Source organism: Lampris incognitus, chromosome 11, assembly GCF_029633865.1.
Source record: "Lampris incognitus isolate fLamInc1 chromosome 11, fLamInc1.hap2, whole genome shotgun sequence".
Taxonomy (NCBI): Eukaryota; Metazoa; Chordata; class Actinopteri; order Lampriformes; family Lampridae; genus Lampris; species Lampris incognitus.
Genome location: NC_079221.1, coordinates 8610313 through 8631381, shown reverse-complemented (window position 1 = coordinate 8631381; position 21069 = coordinate 8610313). Strand labels below are relative to the sequence as shown.

The following is a 21069-nucleotide window of genomic DNA, read 5'->3' as shown; positions in this document are numbered from 1 at the left end:
GCGCATCAAGATAGGTTGTCAGCACACGATGCCAGTACTGGCCTTGTTGGTGAACAGTCAAGATGAACAGGGACACTAGTACACAAATTCCAACTAAGCTAATAGTCTTAAGTGATAGGACAACTATGATGTGGATAGTCTGACTAAAAATCACAGTATTTTGCATGTAAGATTTGTTTTTTGGCACCAACTTTACATCTTGGTCTTATTGCTTTGAATTGTGTAATAAACCTACTGACAAATCAGCCATAAGCACATGGGCATAAACCACTCAGCAAACTCTACTCTCAAATACAGTCATCTCTGCTGAACTTCAATACTGTGGGCTACTCACTCAATAGGTTTTACCAATATGGTTAAGATAAGTTACACCTTATCTCCCTTAATAAAACAACTACTCTCTTCTTTTGACACAAAGGTTACCCCTGAGCGATCCTTTCTTCTCTAATACAGGAGTTACAAACTGAGTCAAAAACAAGCGTCTCCAGCAACTACGCACTAGATACGATCTACAGCGGTCATCGTACTGCCGAGTTTAACCACATAAATCAAAGTGAAATGTGTGTTTATTCAACAGAAAATTACAAATCTCGGCATCTGATAACGCTTTGAGCCGTTTCGTTAAGCCAAAGCATCTTGCGGTTTCTGGTGGGGAAGCAAATACACAGCAAAACAATGTAGGACACCATTCAAAACACAAACAAACCACTGAACCCTGACACACTTGACAGTTTTTATGCCCTCTAAGTTTGAAGTTCAGCTCTGGTTTCACAACTGCATCACTCAATGAGATGAAAGAGAAAGACAACAAATCTATTTTTTTTACAGCATTTTAGTATCAAAATGTCGCCCAAATCAAAATATACTATAGATGGCTGTTTATATATATATAAAAATCACAAATACAAGAGGAAACAATTCATATAAGCCGTTTACCACAAACCGATTATGAGTAATCAGAGCCCAGCCGGGGCTTCTACCGTTTCCTAGCTGAAGTGCAGGCATGTTACAATATAATGCAGAACAGAAGTTTACTGTACTGCAGTGTGACACTGACAATGAGGCCTGATGGTGTTTTTGTATTAAAGATGTGCTGTCTGCACACCAGTCTCTGGGGTACATAAGAGTGTAAGATATCGACTCCTATCCTGTCTACACAGTACCACAGAACATCCAGGGGAAGCCCAAGGGTTGAACGACACTGGTTTTGACTTAAATGTTGTTGGTCTTGGGGCGTTTGGACTCAGGAGGCAGGCACACCGGATCAGAGGGTGGAGATGGGCGCTCTGGAGGGATACAAACGTTGGACTCAATGAGAAGGGTTATGTATGATAGTCAGATTATACATAGTATAGCACATATATTATCATTACTACTGTATACGGCAGGACAGTACTCAAAGTGGCTTCAATGAGGTGAGCAGTGCAGTTAGTGTGGTGTCACCTGAGGTTCTGTTCCAGCTGATTTAATAAGCTTTTTATCCACCAAAACAATGCTGCATGTATCAGTGCAGCATTGTTGCATCATATCCATCCACTTCACAGATTTGGTTTATGAAGACGCTGGTCCAACAGATTGATCCATCTTATGGATGAGGTAACAAAAGGCCAATCTAAAATTAGCAGTTTTTTCTCGGTAGTGTGCAGTCAAGATGCTAACTGCAAGAATGTCCATCGCAACTGTTGCAAGAGAACTGAATTTTTTTTTCTCCTTCCTATGTCACCTCCAAAATTGTATAAAAGAATTAGGTTGTACGTCTAACCAGCGCTAAGTCGAGACTATACGTTATAAAGAACTCAATGAAGATGAGAAACGATGAAGTTATCCAAACACTGCAACTGAAGTTCCTTCGTTTAGTAGTAGTGAGCAACATGTTGACCATAGCAGTCTTCATCAGGAAACCAGAGTACCCAGTATCTGGTGTGGTCACTGTTTGCTATCAAACCAGATACAGTTGGGTTTTCTGGTGCACAACCATTTTAACAAAGATATTAGACCAACAGATCCATAGACCAACAGATCCATGTTACCATTACGTAAATCCCCAGTCATGTGATACCTCAAGAAATCATTTCAGTTAAAAGACGTAAAGAGTTGGATTTGACCCTTAATGACCACAGCGCCGTCACTTCAGCTCTATGATTAATAAATAAATAAAATCCCTTGCAAGGTATACTGACCGTGTTTGGCCTTTTCAGTGGAGGAGGGTGTTCTGAAGAGTGACGCGGCAGCTGGAGCTCTGGACGCGACAGGAGTCAAAGATATTCGTCTAGAAACAAACAAAAGAGGAAGCGCGCTGATGTAGTCTTCAGAGAACGTCTTATTCTCTATGCTGTGTTTATTAACCCCTCAAGTGAGCATGCATACAGGCTACTTAAATATGACTGAACAGTAATAACAAAAATACACAGTATGGAAGAAAGAATGAAGAGCAGAAGAAAATACAAAGGCTTTGAGATAACAGTCATCACGGATGCACTGCATTTGACCCTCTAATCTGGGCCTGACTATGGTCTACTTCTAAACTAGGCACAGGAAGACACATGTTTAGAAACCCAAACACAACGACATGCCGGCCCGCCATTGTTTGTGTGCAGCCTTTCAGGGAGATCATCATTTTATAACCAGTGGGGGGTCTAACAAACCCCCCCTCAGACCCCCCAACCAGACAGGGCTTTGTTCTCGCTGCCGGTTGTGAGCACATTTAAAACCAACAAAAGAAAGACTGAACTGGCGACAACTGCTTGCAATAGAGCCACCTTCTCTAAAATATCACTCAAACTATAAAAAAGGTATTTCTTGCATTAAAATTAAATATCTATACCCCACTCACTTCTGTGAGTATATCCCTTCCATGTGATGGGTAGGTAAATAAAGTAAGCCCTGTGTGGAGATGTCTTGATGCACGCTTAATAATCCAGATCAGAAAATCACGGAAAGTGGAATCGGTTCATCTGGACCCAATGTTTATTGAGAGAAACGTTTCATCGCTCATCTAAGTGACCTCTTCAGCCTCAGCTGACCGCAGGTACCACCACCCTTATAAACAATACAGCCGCATAACGACCGAAAACAACGATCGGTTGCATATGCAAACTGCCGTGACCATTAATGAGCATTACAATGGCAATGTGTACTAGTCACAGAGGATTTGGGAATGTTTGCAATCACAGCATTGTGAGATGGTGAAACATGTACAGATGTACTGATTAACCTGTAACATCTCTAACGCCCCTTTTCCACTACATGGTACCGGCTCGACTCGACTCGCCCTTTTTTCATATTCCATCACTGGAAAGTACCGGCATTTTGGTAACTGTCACCACTTTTCTGGTACCGCCTTTATCAAGGCTCCAAAAAAACTGGAGCGGGTACCAAAATCAACGCAGACCTCTAATTGGTCAGAGAAACGCGTCAATATGTAATTCTGCATCACTGCGTCATTTTGCGTCACCAATGCACGCACGGGATATCGCCCGGCATTTTTAAATACCGAAGCCGTCGAAGCGGCTTTATCTTAAAAGTACATTTGGAAATTGAAAAAATTAAGAGAGCCAAAAATCCACGCCGTGGTCTGTCGGTGATGGAAAACGACACAGAAGCGAGTCGAGTCGAGCCAGTACCATGTAGTGGAAAAGGGGCATACGTTTCTGGCATCTATTCTTGACCCGTTGGTAGGCAAGTATTGAACATCACATTCAGAGCACTATGGATTTTGAGGATAAGGTGAGGGACATCATTACGCAGGGGGATGAAACAATGGTCTCTTATGATGTTACGTCTCTCTTCACGTGCGGTCCTGTTGATGAAGCAGTGGAGGTGGTCCATATGAAATTACAAAACAACCCCTTCCTTAGCAATGGGACCACCCTTAACACTAACCAAGTGTGTCTGCTCCTGAAGCTGTCTTCAGTCCACATACTTCACCTACAGGGGGCAGTGGGTTTCCCAGTATCACCTACAGTAGCCAACATGTATAAGAAAGATGTGGAGAAGAGGGCTCTGATGTCCTATCCAGGGACACCACCTAGCCATTGGTTCAGATTTGTGGCCGACACCTGGGTTAAAATTAAATCTCGGGATGTACCACATTTCACCCACCACATTAACTCTGTGGACAACCACATCGAGCTCACCAGGGAGGAGGTGAAAAATGACAGGTTAGCCTTCTTAGACTGTGACATTGCAATTGGTGATGGGGGTCATTTGACTGTTGATATTTATCATAAACCAACACATACTGATCAGTACTTAAGGTTTGACTCTCATCATCCACTGGAACACAAACTAGGAGTCATCAGGACGCTGTACCACCGAGCTGACAATGTCCCTACTGACACAGCAGTCGGGAAGAGGAGAAATCCCACATTAAACAGGCCCTGGTTAAGTGTGGTTATCCTAACTGTGGGTTTGTCAAAGGCAGGAAGACGCCCAAACAGTGCACCAGCCGATCGAAGAGAGAAGAAGGACAACAGCTGCCTAAGTGTAAACCAGTGGTGATTCCGTATGTGGTGGGAGTGTCGGAACAGTTGAGATGTGTATTTTCCAAACACCACGTCTCAGTTGCTTTCAAACCCCAAAACACGCTGCTCCAGAAATTGGTCCACCCCAAGGATCGGGTCCCCCAGCACAAACAAAACAATATAGTGTACACTGTTAAGTGCCAGGAGGCTTGCCGTGACTTCTACATCAGGGAAACCAAACAGACACTGGCCAAGAAGATGGCACAACACGGAAGAGCTAACGTGTCAGGCCAGGACTCTGCCCGCAGTCTACACCCATCTACAGGCCAGTGGCCACTCCTTCAAGAACGAGGACGTGCACATCCTTGATAGGGAGGAATGCTGGTTTAAACGGGGAGTTAAAGAGGCCATCTATGTGAGGAGGGAACGACCATCACTGAACCGTGGGGGAGGTCTTAAGTGTACATCTATCACCATCTCACAATGCTGTGATTGCAACCACTCCCAACCCTCAGTGAACAGTACACATTGTCGGCATGTACCCTGGCTTTGCCAAATGACAGAAGCTAATCAAGTATGGGGTTGGCTGGTCCTTGGATGGGAGACCTCCTGGGAAAACTGAGTTGCTGCCAGAGGCGATGTTGTTGGGCCAGTAGGGGGCAGTCTCCCTTCTAGTTCACAACAACAAATATCAAATCCCAATGCCCAGTGCAGTGATGGGGACACTAGGGACACAGTGCTGTAGGAGATGCCGTCCTTCGGATGCGATGTTAAATCGAGGTCCTGACTCACTGTGGTCATTAAAGATCCCATGGCACTTATCGCAAACAGTAGGAGGTTCCCCAGTGTACTGGCAAAATTCCCAACCTGACTCTCTCCATCTGGCCACCTAATCATCCCCCCATGTAATTGCCTCAATGATTCCTCCCTCTCCACCGCAAGCTGATGTGTGGTGAGCGTTCTGGCGCAAAATGGCTGCCGTGCATCACTCAGGTGGGTGCTACACATTGGTAGCGGTTGAAGTGAGTTATCCCCTTCAATGTGAAGCGCTTTGGGTGTCTAAAAAAGCACTATATAAATGTAATGATTATTATTAATTATTATTGCCACTGTAACTAGTTAATGTTAACAGCAATTTGCATATGAAACCGATTGTTGTTTTCAGTCGTTATGCCACTGTAATGTTTATGAGGCTGGGGGAAACCTGCAGCCAGCTGAGACTGAAGAGGTCACTTAGATGAGCGATGAAACGTTTCTCTCAATAAACACGTCCAGATGAACTGAATCAACTTTCTGTGTGACTGTGTGCAGTTAGTTCCTCATCCTGGTGCAAAGCACCAACTAGCATTTGAATAGGAATTAGAGCTTTTGCATATTTACTGTGTAACACTGCAGCCTTGGAGAGCACACGCCCCAGAGCAAAGGCTCCTTAACATCAGAGAATATTCTGACTTTACATTAACATTAGTGCTGAATAAGAAGCCTTGTCTTGATTCGATTTCACTGACTGACTGAACCCCCAACTCAGTGAAACACTGATTTAATATGAAAAACATAGCGTGCAACAGCAAAGATAACGCTGACACACACAAAATGTTTTCATGTATGCTCAGTAATCCAGGCAAGGTAATCACAGACAGCTGAATCAGTTCATCCGCAGACATTTATTGAGAGAAACGTTTCATCCCTCATCCAAGTGACCTCTTCAGTATAAACTGACTGCAGGTACCCCCAGCATTATAAAAAACACAGTGGCATAACGACCAAAAACAACGAACGGTTTCATATGCAAATTGCCATGACCATTAACTAGAGTTTCAACGGCCATGTGTACTATTCGCAGAGGATTGGGGAATAGTTGCAATCACAGCATTGTAAGATGTTGATGATTACCGTGGCTAAGAGTATATCTGTCGCCATCTTACAATGCTGTGATGGCAACTATTGCCCAATCCTCTGTGAATAGCACACATGGTCATTGAAACGCTAGTTAATGGTCAATTTGCATATGAAATCAATCGTTGGTTTCTGTCGTTATGCAACTGTGCTGTTTATAAGGTTGGGGGATACCTGCAGACAGCTGAGACTGACGAAGTCACTTGGATGACTGATGAAACGTTTCTCCCACTAAACGCTGTCTCCAGATGAACTGATTCAACTTTCTGCGGCTCACACACACAATTTATTGCAAGTGCCCTCAGAGACTTAGATGGTGACAGTGAAAGCCCCTTGTGATTAAGAAATGGTTCACTACAGCAACGCACAACATCCACCCCAACCATAACAACCTCCAACATCCCTCTCATTTCCATATACACTCTCAAACAGATGTGACAATGCTGTTTTGCCACCTCCCTTACCTTGGTTTGAGGCCCTTGGAGTCACTGGCATCTTTAGGATCGCTGGGTCCAGGGGTATTGGCGTTGTTATGGATTTTTGGGGTTGACGGTGTGAGGGAGGCGGGTTGCTGCTGGGCTGTGGAGGAGCTGGTAGGAGTGAGCGCGGTGAGGTGTGGCTGGGGGGTAGCGGGAGCATTGGTGCCTCCAGAGGCTTGGGTGTGAGGTGCAGAAGCTGTTGCTTTAGGAGTGGAGGGTTTCCCCCAGCCCTCAAGGGTGTTGAGGGTGATCCTTCGGGGCTGAGGTTTAGTCTTGCCACTTGTGGGGGCCTTCTTTTCAGGGGAGCCACGAGAAGACAGGGGTGTGGAAGGGGCATCCTTGCCAAGACTGGTTTGGGATGTTGGGCTCGGGGCAGTGGCTGGAGGCTGGGGTACTGGAGAGACTGTCCTGGCCTGTCCAGACTTCTTGCCCTTTTTATCGGAGACGCTGGCCGCAGTCAAGACTTCCAAGGCAGGGGGCTCCTTGAGAGGTGTGCCCAGCTCTCCAGGGGAGAAGGACAGGAAGGAGCAGTAGCCGTCCGTGGAGGACACTGCCAGGAAGGAACCATCCCGAGACCTAAACAGGATACGAGATGAAAAGAGCGAAACGTAAATGGCTAGCATGTAACAATATGATGACTCATAGTCATGACACCTTAAAGCCTTCATTTTCATAAGAGAGTGGTGAACCCAGTTCCAAATTTGTTGCCAATGACAGTTGGCAATAATATCAAACAGAAATTTAAAATCAGAAACAGAAATTTAAAAACCTGTCAAATACACTACAGCTTGAAAATATGTGGCAATGTCATCGCAACCCTGTGTAAGATAAGCGGTTTGGATAATGTATGGATGTGGCAATGTAACATGTTCTTTTATTTTAGTACCTTGATGGGGCTTTTTTTACGACTTTTTTGATGCATGCAAAAGAAAGCAATTTTCCTGCACTGTGGATTTATACAGGGTTTTTTGGAAAGTGCATAAAGTTGAAAAGTTTATCCAAGTTTAAGATGAATTCTATTCCAAAGCAGTTTATAGTATAAAAAAATTACTCAGAAACAAAAGACAAAAGAGGAAGTTGTGCTAGTTTACCAGGTGATGTCACTGAGCGTGTGGTAATGGATGTTGGACACCAAGCCAAAGGGAAGAGTCTGCTGTGTGTCATATAAAAAGATTGAGTCCTCAGATGCCACTGCAAACACCATGCGATATGGTAGCTGGAATATGTTGGGCAGAGCCTGGATAGAGCCATCTGTGGAAAAGAGCAAGCGGGGGAACAGACAGGGTGAACAAATGTTCAATTCACTGATCTAGTGTTGTACTCTAAGCAGATGGAGGATATTTGCCCTTGCCTTCTCCCTTTTTGGTCCTCAATTCAAAGTAGACAGGGCAGCAGCGCACAGCCAAGGTAGCTTTAGCTGGACAGGGCAAGTGGGCTATAGGCCTACAACACAGAGTTGGAAAGATTAGCACCCCCAGCCCCAATGTTACTGCACAAAGCATTGACAATCTGAGGGATCTGTTACTTCCCCATTCCACAACAATAGTCACCTTTTGAGGCTCTTCCTGGAGAAGATATAGGTGGTATTTGTGATGTTTTCTCCTGCCTCCACACACCCAGCTGTAGACATAAAAAAGGGGACAGCGAGTTTCTTACCATGGCCTCTATTCACAAAGTATATCACACAGTACATTTCCATAAGGAGCCCCTGGTGTAAAAGTACTGAAGTTTCAGTGTGTTTAACTGAATCAAGTGCAACTGGACTTGGTATATCAAGTCCAGTTGCACTTGATTCAACTCCTTTGGATAACCATGACCTGGATGAATGAGAACATTCACAGACAGTGTGTTTAACTGCACACATACCTGGGGTGAGCAAGAATGATCCATCTGGTGTGAAGGAAAGGCGCCTAAAGAACGACCTCATACTGTCATCATGGAACATTCTGTAATGTTTGACCTGCAAAGAAAAGTGCAGTTTTAAGAAAAGAAAGTGTGCAACACATCCAACAGCGGACTTTGAAATTTGGGCTCATGTACTCTGGTAAACATGCCGATCCACTGACCTCTCCCTCTCCTGGTGATCCTGAGCACATCTTACTGACGCTGTAGGTCTTCTTCTTGGTGTGTGTGCTGTACACACGCATCACTCTGATCAGGAGTGCAAACACAGAAACAAACAGATCAGGGATTGGCACTAGCCGACAAACAAGCAGATGATATATTCATTACAGAACTGATTTATTATAGAATGGCTGAGAGCAGTCTGAAAGAGAATGCAGAGTCGGGTTATTCGCTACCTGTCACAGCTGAGAGTGACAACATATTGTCCCAGAGGATCCCAGGTCACCCCCTGCACATAGCTCTTATGATCATTGAGGATGCACAGTTTCTGGCCTGAAAAGAAAACCGGTAAACAATTTCTATTACTTCAAATATTTTACAGTGCACTGAGCATGTGTGTTGCAGAAATACTTAAATAACACAAAAATGCTTATCAAACCTTTGGTGACATCCCACATGATAGCTGTGTTGTCCACAGAACCAGATACCATGAAATTTCCATCGGGAGTCCAGCAGATGTCATAAACATCCTCGATGTGTCCCCTACAAACAAGATATTTCTCAGTTCAATAACCTCAAAGAAAATTATCAGCATAGCAAGACCAATTATTAACTCCAACAATGTTCTGTAGTGTATATGACTAGCCTTGAATGTTCAATCACAATGTCCAAAAAAAGTTGCACCGTTTCTAAATACAATGATTGTACAAACAAAAACAAGGTAGTCTGCTTTTGCCTTGAAATAGACTGGCAATGTGAATCCAGGCGAAAGCGATGTTCCCTTGTTGACTTCAACAAATTCACTTCATGAAGTGCATATAAAGAGGAGATCACAGGTTAAAGAAGAATATTTTTAAGCTTGGGCAAGACTTGATAATGTGTTTGAATGATGGGCATGAAAAAATATTTTAACATCTTTCAACAGAGTTTGGCAGTATGTGTCAGGGGTCAAGAGCTGCTATGCTGCAGAATTATTCATGCACAGCGGTGTCCTGTGTGTATTCAAACCGGTCCGCTAGCCAAAGGACATCCATCCAGTCAATGGCAATCAGTTCTCAAAAACAGCTTCGCTCAAAAACAGACAAAAGAAGTCAAATGAGGATGAAAAGCATAATTTGAGGGAATCGAGGCTGCTCTGGGCAGTGAAACTGGGTGTAAGATCATATTAGGAAGAGGTACCTAAGGGTTTGAACACTACGTATAGATCAAAGCAAGCTAGTAATGCCTTGAACTTTGCGGCAAAAACATTTTTAAGTGCTCCACCGATGGCACCGAGTTTGGAAGTGCACAAAAGTTCAGAAGAGTGTGTTTGATTTGTAGCAACAATGTCAAGGGCAGGAATGCTACCACTGACTACTGACACACTGGGGACAGCCAAACGCCAGCAGCCATAGCACCCTGTACCCTGGCTCTGCCAAATGACGGAAGCTAAGCAGGTATGGGCTTGGCTAGTACTTGGATGGAAGACCTCCCGGGAAAACTGTGTTGCTGCTGGAAGCGGTGTTGTTGGGCCAGTAGGGGGCAGTCTACCCTCTGGTCATAATAAAATCAACAAATATCAAATCCCAATGCCCCAGTGCAGTGACGGGGACACAGTGCTGTAGGAGATGCTGTCCTTCGGACGAGACGTTAAACCGAGGTCCTGACTCATGGTGGTCAATAAAGATCCCATGGCACTTACCGCAAAGAGAAGGGCATTTCCTGGTGTCTTGGCAAAATTCCCAACCTGGCTCTCTCCATCTGGCCACCGAATCATCCCCCCATGTAATTGGCTCAATGATTCCTCTCTCTACACCCCAAGCTGTTGTGTGGTGAGCGTTCTGGTGCAAAATGGCTGCTGTGCATCACCCAGGTGGGTGTTACACATTGGTGGTGGTTGAAGTGAGTTACCCCCTTCAATGTGAAGCGCTTTGGGTGTCTAGAAAAGCGCTATATATAAATGTAATGATTATTATTATTATCATTAAGTGACAACTTATCGTTGTAAGAGCGGAGGCATCTGCTTCAAATAAGTAGGCTGCAACATTAATGTAGCATAATGGCTCCATTATGACCATACACCTCAACACTTTGTCTAACGTTGTGTAGAATCAGTTCAATAACAAATGTCTGAAAAAGGTGGTAGTCCCGGGAGATTAAAGGCAAACAGACACGTTTACATTGGGTGAGACACCCGGATCCTGTCAGGATTAAATGGATGAGATGAGCTGAACCCAGAACTGACCCTTGTTTGGATGATTTTAAGACCCTGGGCCAGTCTGTGGTTCAGCAGTGTTGAGAGCCCAGCCCACCCTGCCTTATCTAACCTCCCTGCGCAACAGTGTGATAGAAATTTGCCATGAAAGAGTGGTATTTACAAAGTTGAGATGATGCAGAAGTGGCAAAAGAGAAGAAAACAATACTTAATATTATTCTGAAAAAATAAACAAACCAAAAAAAGGTTTCGGGGCGTCCAGGTAGCGTAGCGGTCTATTCCGTTACCTACTAACACGGGGATCGCCGGTTCAAATCCCCGTGTTACCTCCGGCTTGGTCGGGCGTCCCTACAGACACAATTCACAATTGGCCGTGTCTGCGGGTGGGAAGCTGCATGTGGGTGTGTGTCCTGGTCACTGCACTAGTGCCTCCTCTGGTCGGTTGGGGCGCCTGTTCGGCGGGGAGGGGGAACTGGGGGGAATAGCGTGCTCCTCCCACGTGCTACATCCCCCTGGCGAAACTCCTCATTGTCAGGTGAAAAGAAGCGGCTGATGACTTCACATGTATCAGAGGACGCATGTGGTAGTCTGCAGCCCTCCCCAGATTGACAGAGGGGGTAGAGCAGCGACTGGGACAGCTCGGAAGAGTGGGGTAATTGGCTGGTTACAATTTGGGAGAAAAAGATCCGAAAAAAAATAAAATTAAAGGTCTCACTTCCATTCAAGCTGAAAAAGAAATCTGTTGGCAAACAACAAACACACTGAGGGATTCAGTCCTTTGGTAACATGGAATATAAACATGATCAAGTCAAAGGGTATAGCTCTCAGCAGGGACCATTATGAAAGTACCCCAACATATGTATATGTAGGGCTGTTGGGTTGGTGCAGAAGGCAGTTGTATGGGACACTGCCAGGGGAAAGATTGGGATCAACATACTGGGATATTCCAGGGCCATGACCATGAAAAGGCCGGTTTGTTTGTTACACAGAAACAAAGCACAAATGGGAGCAAGATGTGACTCAAAATAAAAAAAAAACAAACAAACCCAGAGAATGGATATTTACACCCGAGTCTGCAAGAAGGTAAAAACACATTTTTTTAAACGGAAACAGACTTATTAAGAGTAGCATAAGTTGGTTGTTGCTAACCTTAGTGTCTTGACGACAGTCCAGCTCTCCTTGTTGAGCTGAGCATCTTCCTCCTCCTGGAATACCGGGGCCTGCTCTGGTTCTTTACTGTCATTCAATTTCCACAGAAGGATGGCAGCATCTACACCATACGGATCAAAATACGAACAATTTAGCACTGACAAATTACCACAGTAAAGCTCATTGTACAGCAGGGCTGCATGATACTCACGATTATTTTGACCGATATTGAGATCACGATTAGTCATTGGTTTAGGGACAAAATATTTTTATTGAACTTTCACATTTAAATAAACAGAGCACTGCTTTCACTTCCATGTTGTACTGCATTCCTGCAATTAGCAAATCTTTGCGTCAAAATAAGACTTATTCACCTGAATTCAGTGCATCTCCTAGAAGCAAAATATAAATAAAATTGTACCCAAAATATAGGATAACTAAAAATAAATATGCCATCACAGAATGCCACCAAATGAAAACTATTACAGCCTGTGCGGAAAAGGCAGTAACATAGTGTTTACAGGTTTTTGACAAGAAAAAACAGCCTGTCAACATTTTCTGGCTTGAGATGAGCAAAGGCAGGTCACTACATTTCCCCCAGTGCTTAAAACCCTCTCTGATGGGTTTTGGCTGGAATGCACAAGTACTTTTTTGCCAGTTTTGAGTCGCAGGTAGAGTTCCCGGTGTTCCCTCCTACAGTCCAGCGGGTCCTCCTCACGGTCAAGGTTACCAAAGCGTAGGTAAGAAAAATTTGTTCTCTGCATTTAACCCATCCTTATTGCATAGGAGCAGCGGGCAGCTGCAGCGCCCGGGACCAATTTCAATTCCTCTTTCCGTTGCCTCACTCAGGGGCACAGACAGGAGTATTAACCCTAACATGCATGTCTTTTTGATAGTGAGAGGAAACCAGAGCACCCGGAGGAAACCCACGCAGACACGGGGAGAACATGCAAACTCCATAGAGAAAAGGACCTGGGACGGCCTGGGGTTCGAACCCAGGACCTTCTTGCTGTGAGGCAACACTGGGCCACCGTGCCACTTGTTTTTCCTGGTGGGGTCTTGGTGTGGGTCCCTCAGCGATCTTGGAGAAGTTCCCCAAAGGCTTCTTTTTCTTTGAAGTGGGTGCATCCTCAGCAGTCTCAACGTAGGGATCAGTTGGGCCCATCTCCTTGGTAAAAAAAATATGAATACCAAATTCGTATTTCTTTATCCTTTGTGCCTCTGCTAGCTCTTTTTTACGCCTCCAGCTGTAGGAGAAACTGTTCACCATCTTTTTCAGAGGCCCACTGCATGGTCAATCCAAGGACCTGTCATTGCATTCTCTAAAAAAGAACATGAGAGATTCATATGTAAACTTGAAGCATCTGCAGCCATACATATGTAATAAACAATCCCCCATCATATTATTGTTATATTACGATTGTTATTAACAAAGTATTCACACAAATTAACACAATCACCAGATTACATAAAATTAATCTTCACAGATTACACAAAATATTTCAATTAATTACATGTGCTTTTTTTACCTTTATTTTTTAAATATATCCTGCTACTCACCTATTGCTAGATGGAGCCTGTGGCCAAAGCACCGGAGCCTCATCCATTTATTCAGAGAAGCTGCTGTCACAACATTTGATCTGTTGTCTGTCGTAACGCGGACAAGTCTCTCCTCCCCCAAGCTCCAAGAGACCGTCACTGCCCTCAGTCCCTGGGCAATTGATTCTCCTGTACAGTCTTGTGGGAAAAATGACGTTTGCAAGCATCGACTATTCATTTTAAAATCACCGTCGATGTAATGAATTGTCAGGCTCAAGTATGGCGCCATTGTTCTGTTTGGCCTGTCAGTGACAGTTGTAAAGTACTCGACAGCTGTGACATCCCTATTTTCCCTCGACGTTTTGCATACAGCGCAGGTTATTGCTCCACTTTGGCGATATAATTGTGTGAGGGGATCATATATCTTTTGTCTAGTGTGTTGACCACTTTCCTGAAGCTGTCATTGCTCACAGTGTTTATTGGACACATGTCATTGGCCAAATGGAATATGACTGCATTGGTTATTTCAGTCTGTCTTTGGGAGCTGGACGGATAGTGATGAGCTGTAGAGGTTCGCTGTTATAGATGTCTGCGTTGACGTTGGACAAGGACGGGGATTCAGTGAGGTAACGTCAGCGACGTTATTCTTCTTGACCTTCATGCATTCATCTTACTGCAGTTTGTAGTGTTTTTTCAGGTGACTGAACAGGTTAGTTGTGTTGCTTTGAGGTGCATACACAATTCCACGGCAGCTGATGATGTTTCGAGGGACTAGCTCTTCGTCTTCTGCTCCAGACATTTGATTTTCCTTTGACTCTTCTACTCTGGACTGCAGCCACAACATCCAGGAAATGCTTGCACATGCTGCCACCGCAGGGGGCACGCTCAGAGGCAACAGCTGTGATTGGCCTGGCAGTTGGTTCAGGAAGCGCTTGATTCGATATGCAGTGGAGCGTTCTATGAGCGGAGCATGCGTTTTAAACATCAATATCACAGTCGATGGTGTTCATTTAATTGTGGGAAGCCAAAATGGTGATTGCGATCAATATTAGATTAATTGCACAGCCCTACTGTACAGTATAGTGAAAACATAATATCAACGTGCTGACTATGCATGTGTGTTTGTGCGTGTGTGTATGTATGTATATACAAACCCCAATTTCAATGAAGTTGGGATGTTGTGTAAAATGTAAATAAAATCAGAATACAATGATTTGCAAATCCTTTTCGACCTATATTCAATTGAATACACTACAAAGACAAGATATTTAATGTTCAAACTGATAAACGTTATTGTTTTTTTTGTAAATATTCACTCATTTTGAATTTGATGCCTGCAACACGTTCCAAAAAAGCTGGGACAGGGGCGTGTTCACCACTTTGTTACATCACCTTTCCTTTAAACAACACTCAGTGAGCGTTTGGGAACTGAGGACACTAATTATTGAAGCTTTGTAGGTGGAATTCTTTCCCATTCTTACTTGTTGTACGACTTCAGTTGCTCAACAGTCCGGGGTCTCCATTGTTGTATTTTGGGCTTCAAAATGCACCACACATTTTCAATGGGAGACAGGTCTGGACTGCAGGCAGGCCAGTCTAGCACCCGCACTCTTTTACTACGAAGCCACGCTGTTGTAACACGTGCAGAATGTGGCTTGGCATTGTCTTGCTGAAATAAGCAGGGACATCCCTGAAAAAGGCGTCGCTTGGATGGCAGCATAGTATGTTGCTCCAAAACCTGTATGTACCTTTCAGCATTAATGGTGCCTTCACAGATGTGCAAGTTACCCATGATGCCATGGGCACTAACACACCCCCCATACCATCACAGATGCTGGCTTTTGAACTTTGCGCTGATAACAATCTGGATGGTCCTTTTCCTCTTTAGCCCGGAGGACACGACGTCCATGATTTCCAAAAACAATTTGAAATGTGGACTCGTCAGGCCACAGCACACTTTTCCACTTTGCGTCAGTCCATCTCAGATGAGCTTGGGCCCAGAGAAGCCGGTAGAGTTTCTGGGTGGTGTTGATATATGGCTTTGGCTTTGCATGGTAGACTTTTAACTTGCACTTGTAGATGTAGCGCCAAACTGTGTTAACTGACAATGGTTTCCTGAAGTGTTCCTGAGCCCATGTGGTAATATCCTTTACAGAATGATCTGTTTTTAATGCAGTGCCGCCTGAGGGATCGAAGGTCACGGGCATTTAATGTTGGTTTTCGGCCTTGCCGCTTACGTGCAGAGATTTCTCTGGATTCTCTGAATCTTTTGATGATATGATGGACTGTAGATGATGAAATCCCTAAATTCCTTGCAATTGTATGTTGAGAAACATTGTTCTTAAACTGTTGGACTATTTGCTCACGCAGTTGTTCACAAAGTGGTGAACCTCGCCCCATCCTTGCTTGTGAATGACTTAGCTTTTCGGGGACGCTCCTTCCATACCCAATCATGACACTCACCTGTTTCCAATTAACCTGTTCACCTGTGGAATGTTCCAAACAGGTGTTTTCTGAGCATTCCTCAACTTTCCCAGTCTTTTGTTGCCCCTGTCCCAGCTTCTTTGAAACGTGTTGCAGGCATCAAATTCAAAATGAGTGAATATTTGCAAAAAAGAATAAAGTTTATTAGTTTGAACATTAAATATCTTGTCTTTGTAGTGTATTCAATTGAATATAGGTCGAAAAGGATTTGCATATCATTCTATTCTGTTTTTTTTCACGTTTTACACAACGTCCCAACTTCATTGGAATTGGGGTTTGTATATACTATATATATATCCATCCATCCATTATCCAAATCGCTTAACCTGCTCTCAGGGTCATGGTGATAATAGAGCCTATTGGCGGCATGGTGGCGCAGTGGTTAGCGCAGTTGCCTCACAGCAAGAGGGTCCTGGGTTCGAGCCCAACCCAGCCCAGCTCAGCTCATCAATCATTATGTCAATATTATCATCAATTATCATCAATCATTATGGCATGAAACAGGCTTGTACTGTCTCATAAAGAATTTACTTGACTCACTGGATTTTATATATATATATATATATATATATATATATATATATATATATATATATATAGTAGTTCAAAGTGCACTGCGCACAAAAGCCATTTAACAACTTTGAGCTATAAAATATACGTATCTTTGCTCCTGAATTGTTGAGCCCTTTTTTCTATATCGAAGGTTTCATTGCAACATCCTGTGGACATATATATATATATATATATATATATATATATATATATATATATATATATATATATATATGTGTGTGTGTGTGTGTGTGTGTGTGTGTGTGTGTGTGTGTGTGTCCACAGGCTATATATATATAAATCAGATCAAGTTTCTATATTAGAAAATGAATCCACCAGATACAGATTCTGTTATACATCAAGAATTGCTTTCCTTAGTGCCAATTTTCCCCATTTGACATATATTATGCTTACCATTTGAAAACAATAGTAATGAAAATAAGCCATAATGTAAGTTTTCAGTTACAAAGATAGTATTTCAAGACATATGATAATCCTAAATCATAAATATGAGGCAAAAATAATTTTTTCAAATGGATATATAGAAAATTTTGGAATGAGACCCATCCCGTTTTACCAAGCATACTAAATGCAACTCTACCAGGCATTAAATGAAGGAGGTTTGTGTGTGTGTGTGTGTGTGTGTGTGTGTGTGAGTGAGAGAGACATACCATCTCCTCCTGAGGCAAGCAGCTCGCCTTTAGGACAGAAGCGTACGACGTTGACGGCCTTTGTGTGTCTGGCAAGGTTAGAGAGCAACTCCACAACTGCTTTTCCATCTGGGCCCATTTCTACCCGCCACAGCTGTATGGGAAGCAGAAGAAAATATTACTAAATGTAGGCTACACTTTAAATAGGCTGGGACGTGTGAAGCTCTATGTCTTACCATTTACTGGCCAAAGTGTCAATGGAGCCAAATTCAAAATGTTGCTACATTTTCACAGGTCGACTAGATGTTTTGAAAAACCTCTTGTTAACAACTGCTGGACTCAATAAGCTTGTCAGACCAGGACCAAAGATTTCCTGCATCTTTGCAATTTGTGAATTGATGTATTTATTTACGTGTTTACTTTGTAAAATGATAACCCCCGTTGAAATGAGCCATTCCATTTTCAAGGGGGTCCAGGAACAATGGTAATAATGGATAGTGTTTATTTCTCTACCTGACATTATATCACCTTACCACAGCTTTCTTTATGACCAAGACCAACTATCACCTGGACAATATCCCTACAATAGCTGTCAGCTTACTTAAACAACCCTCCCAAGATTTTCCTTCCAAAAATCTAATAGAACCGTTTATACTACCATCAATATTGATTTAAAAGCGGTTAATTATTGATCGGGAAATATTTTTATAATCATGTCAGACATACTTTCTTTGCAGCATTTTTTTTTTACTTTGCAGTTTATGACAAGACACTTTTCAGCCCCTGTACATCCATCCTATTTTCCACCACTCAGCATATCTCAGGCATTTAATTCTAGTTCATATAACTACACTACACTAGTGGAACCCTCAATCTATACAATTCCTTTATAACTTTGGGAAAGTGCATCACATCACGGTCGCAGTTTACACTGACTTGCATATGTTAATACTTCATTCCATAAAATAAAAGATGAGAACAAGTTGATTATTTGAGTTAAAACAGATATTATTTGCTGCTTGGTAGAACATACGTAGGTCTGCTAAATCTACTAGTGTAGGCTACTAAATGGATTTTATGTGTACTTGTTGAAAAAAAAAAACAAATTTATGAGATGTTCTCTCATACAAAAAGACAGACAGACAACAGCAAGCGGCATGGCTTGACCAGTAAACTCTCCAACACAATTTTTTCTTACAGATGCAACTATATTGCAGTCACAATCTTATTTAATAAGATATATAAACTCTCATTTTCAATAGAATAATCTATTGTACGTTACAATGGAACAAAATTTCAAATGTGTCCACAGCCATATAGAGACAAATTCCTGTGCATTTAAAGTACTATGCAATGAAAGTAAAGCAATTCTGTTGAAGACACAATGGTACATTTTTGTTACGGATTTACTTCCAAGTGTAAACAGTGAATCCCTTATCTCAATACTGTCTGGGTCTTTTATTCCTTCTCACCTCGATGCTTAGTAATAATACAAGACCCTACGTACATCTCTCTGCCAAGGATTTTAAGACCAAGCAACACATCTTGATGCAAGCCAGTTTCTCAATCCAGTTCTCGGGTACCACCATCAGTACTGCTGGTTTTCTGTCCTGCCAGTAGTTAATTATATAATCACCTGTAATTGCCAGTTATTCATCAGGGAGGCTGACTGGAGGCAATACTAGTGGTAGTCAAGGACCACACTGAGAACCACTGATGTAAAACAATAAAATACATTACTCTACCTTTTCACTGCTAAGGCTTCAATCAAGCGTATATGATCATTTGCTTATTACTCACTCTGACAGCGGTGTCCACCCCAGCTGTTGCGAGCCGATGGATGCGACCATCGGAGTTGCACTGGAAGTCCAGGCTGTAGACCGGCTCCTTGTTGTGCCATACAATCTCACACGTCACCACCTTCATTCTAATTAAGGATACCTGCTTCTTTGAAAAACAAATAACGATAAGAAGAATCAAATCAAATTTATTTGTATAGCCCAATATCACAAATTACAAGTTTGCCTCAGTGGGCTTAACAGCAACACAACCTGTCCTTAGACCCTCTCATCAGATAAAGAACAACTCCCTAAAAAAAACCCTTTAACAGGGAGAAAAAATAGGAAGAAACCTCAGGGAGAGCAACAGAGGAGGAATCTCTCTCCCAAGACAGACAACGTGCAATGGATGTTGTGTTTACACAATACAAATGAAAGAGGAACTTTATATGAAGTGACTGGTACTTTATATGAAATGACTGGTACTGTATATGAAGTGACTGGTACTGTAAATGAAGGGACTGGTACTGTATATGAAGTGACTGGTAGAAGAAAGCCACTTTATTTTGTCATTGTATGGTTACAATGAAATTTGTTTTCTGCACTTAACCCATCCTATTGTATAGAAGCAGTGGGCAGTTGCAGTGGCCGGGGACCAACTCCAGTTCTTCTTTCCACTGCCTTGGTCAGGGGCACAGGCAGGCATATTAACCTTAACATGCATGTCTTTTGGATGACGAGGGGTACATTACAATGTTTGAGTGGATTCAAGGCCCACCACAGCAGATGTTAGGGGTTCGAGTCCCACCTAAACAGCGCTGGGTTAAGGGTCACAGAAACGAGGCTTTGATTCCAGCGGTGGCAAGACCACAAACCCCAAATTAGCAATACGTCATCCTCCTGAGCAACACCTGCTTGGCCTCATGATTACGTCTTGTAAGTCTGTCATGATCTTATTTCAGCAGGATCTTGTATCCGTGCACTTTCAGTATGTAAAACGTATTGCACTTTAATGTGGCTAAATATGATGCCCAAAAATGACCGATGTACTGTCAACGACAATAATCATACAACTGTCACTGAATATTTCAATTTAACATAAAGGCGATTTAGAGTCTTTGACGCACATGGACATCTGATGGTTTTGCCAAGGCAGGGGCTTGTTTTACATTAGCCAGCACACTGGTGCGCCACTAAGCTAACCTTATAGAATCGTTATGTTATGCCAAGTTAGCATAGGCTGGGTTAAATGTGACGGCACGTAACAACCACATACCACCAAACGCATACGGGGTTAGCTAGCGGCTTATAGTTACAGTATCAGCAAACACGTTTCATACCTGGTTTTCTTTTAAAATACTGTTTTATCGCTATCCCTCTCTTTAGCCTGTCGTCGAGCGCCTGAACACTTTGTGGATCTCCCGCGTACCGCGTACTCAAAACTTCCGGTGCAGGAAGCTGACGTGATTGGTCCGAAACAAGGAAAAGAGAGGGCGCTTGGGTGAAGCGATTGGATAGGAATACCGGAAGAGAAAGTAGCAGCGGGCGCTTGGTTTTTAACCTTTATTTGAATGTTGCGGGTTTATAGACAGTCGTGTTTTCTTTTCTTCTTTTTCATAAAATGTCGTTTTTCTGTTGAGGCAATGAACTGGGGGAAATGGCGTCGGAGAGCGAAATTCGAAACGAAAACGAGGAACGAGGGGGTTTGCAAATGAGAAAAGGAAGACGAATACGTCGTATTGCTCAAGCGATTCTAGTGGATCATGAAGAACAGAGAACTATCTCGTCGTGTTGGCTCTCCCCTGCACTGAAACTCGGACG

At 43.1% G+C, this 21069-nt stretch overlaps 1 protein-coding gene across 1 annotated transcript; it reads right to left on the bottom strand.

Moving 5' to 3' along the window:
* Positions 1-621: 621 nt before the first annotated feature.
* On the bottom strand, positions 622-20659 carry chaf1b (chromatin assembly factor 1, subunit B). The gene is given in 15 exon segments (XM_056289846.1): positions 622-645; positions 1213-1286; positions 2181-2269; positions 6824-7414; positions 7930-8089; positions 8190-8281; positions 8389-8458; positions 8705-8798; positions 8905-8989; positions 9139-9235; positions 9342-9445; positions 12246-12366; positions 17492-17624; positions 19271-19417; positions 20589-20659. Coding segments are annotated over 14 exon segments (1860 nt in total). The 5' UTR covers positions 19397-19417; positions 20589-20659.
* Positions 20660-21069: the final 410 nt, after the last annotated feature.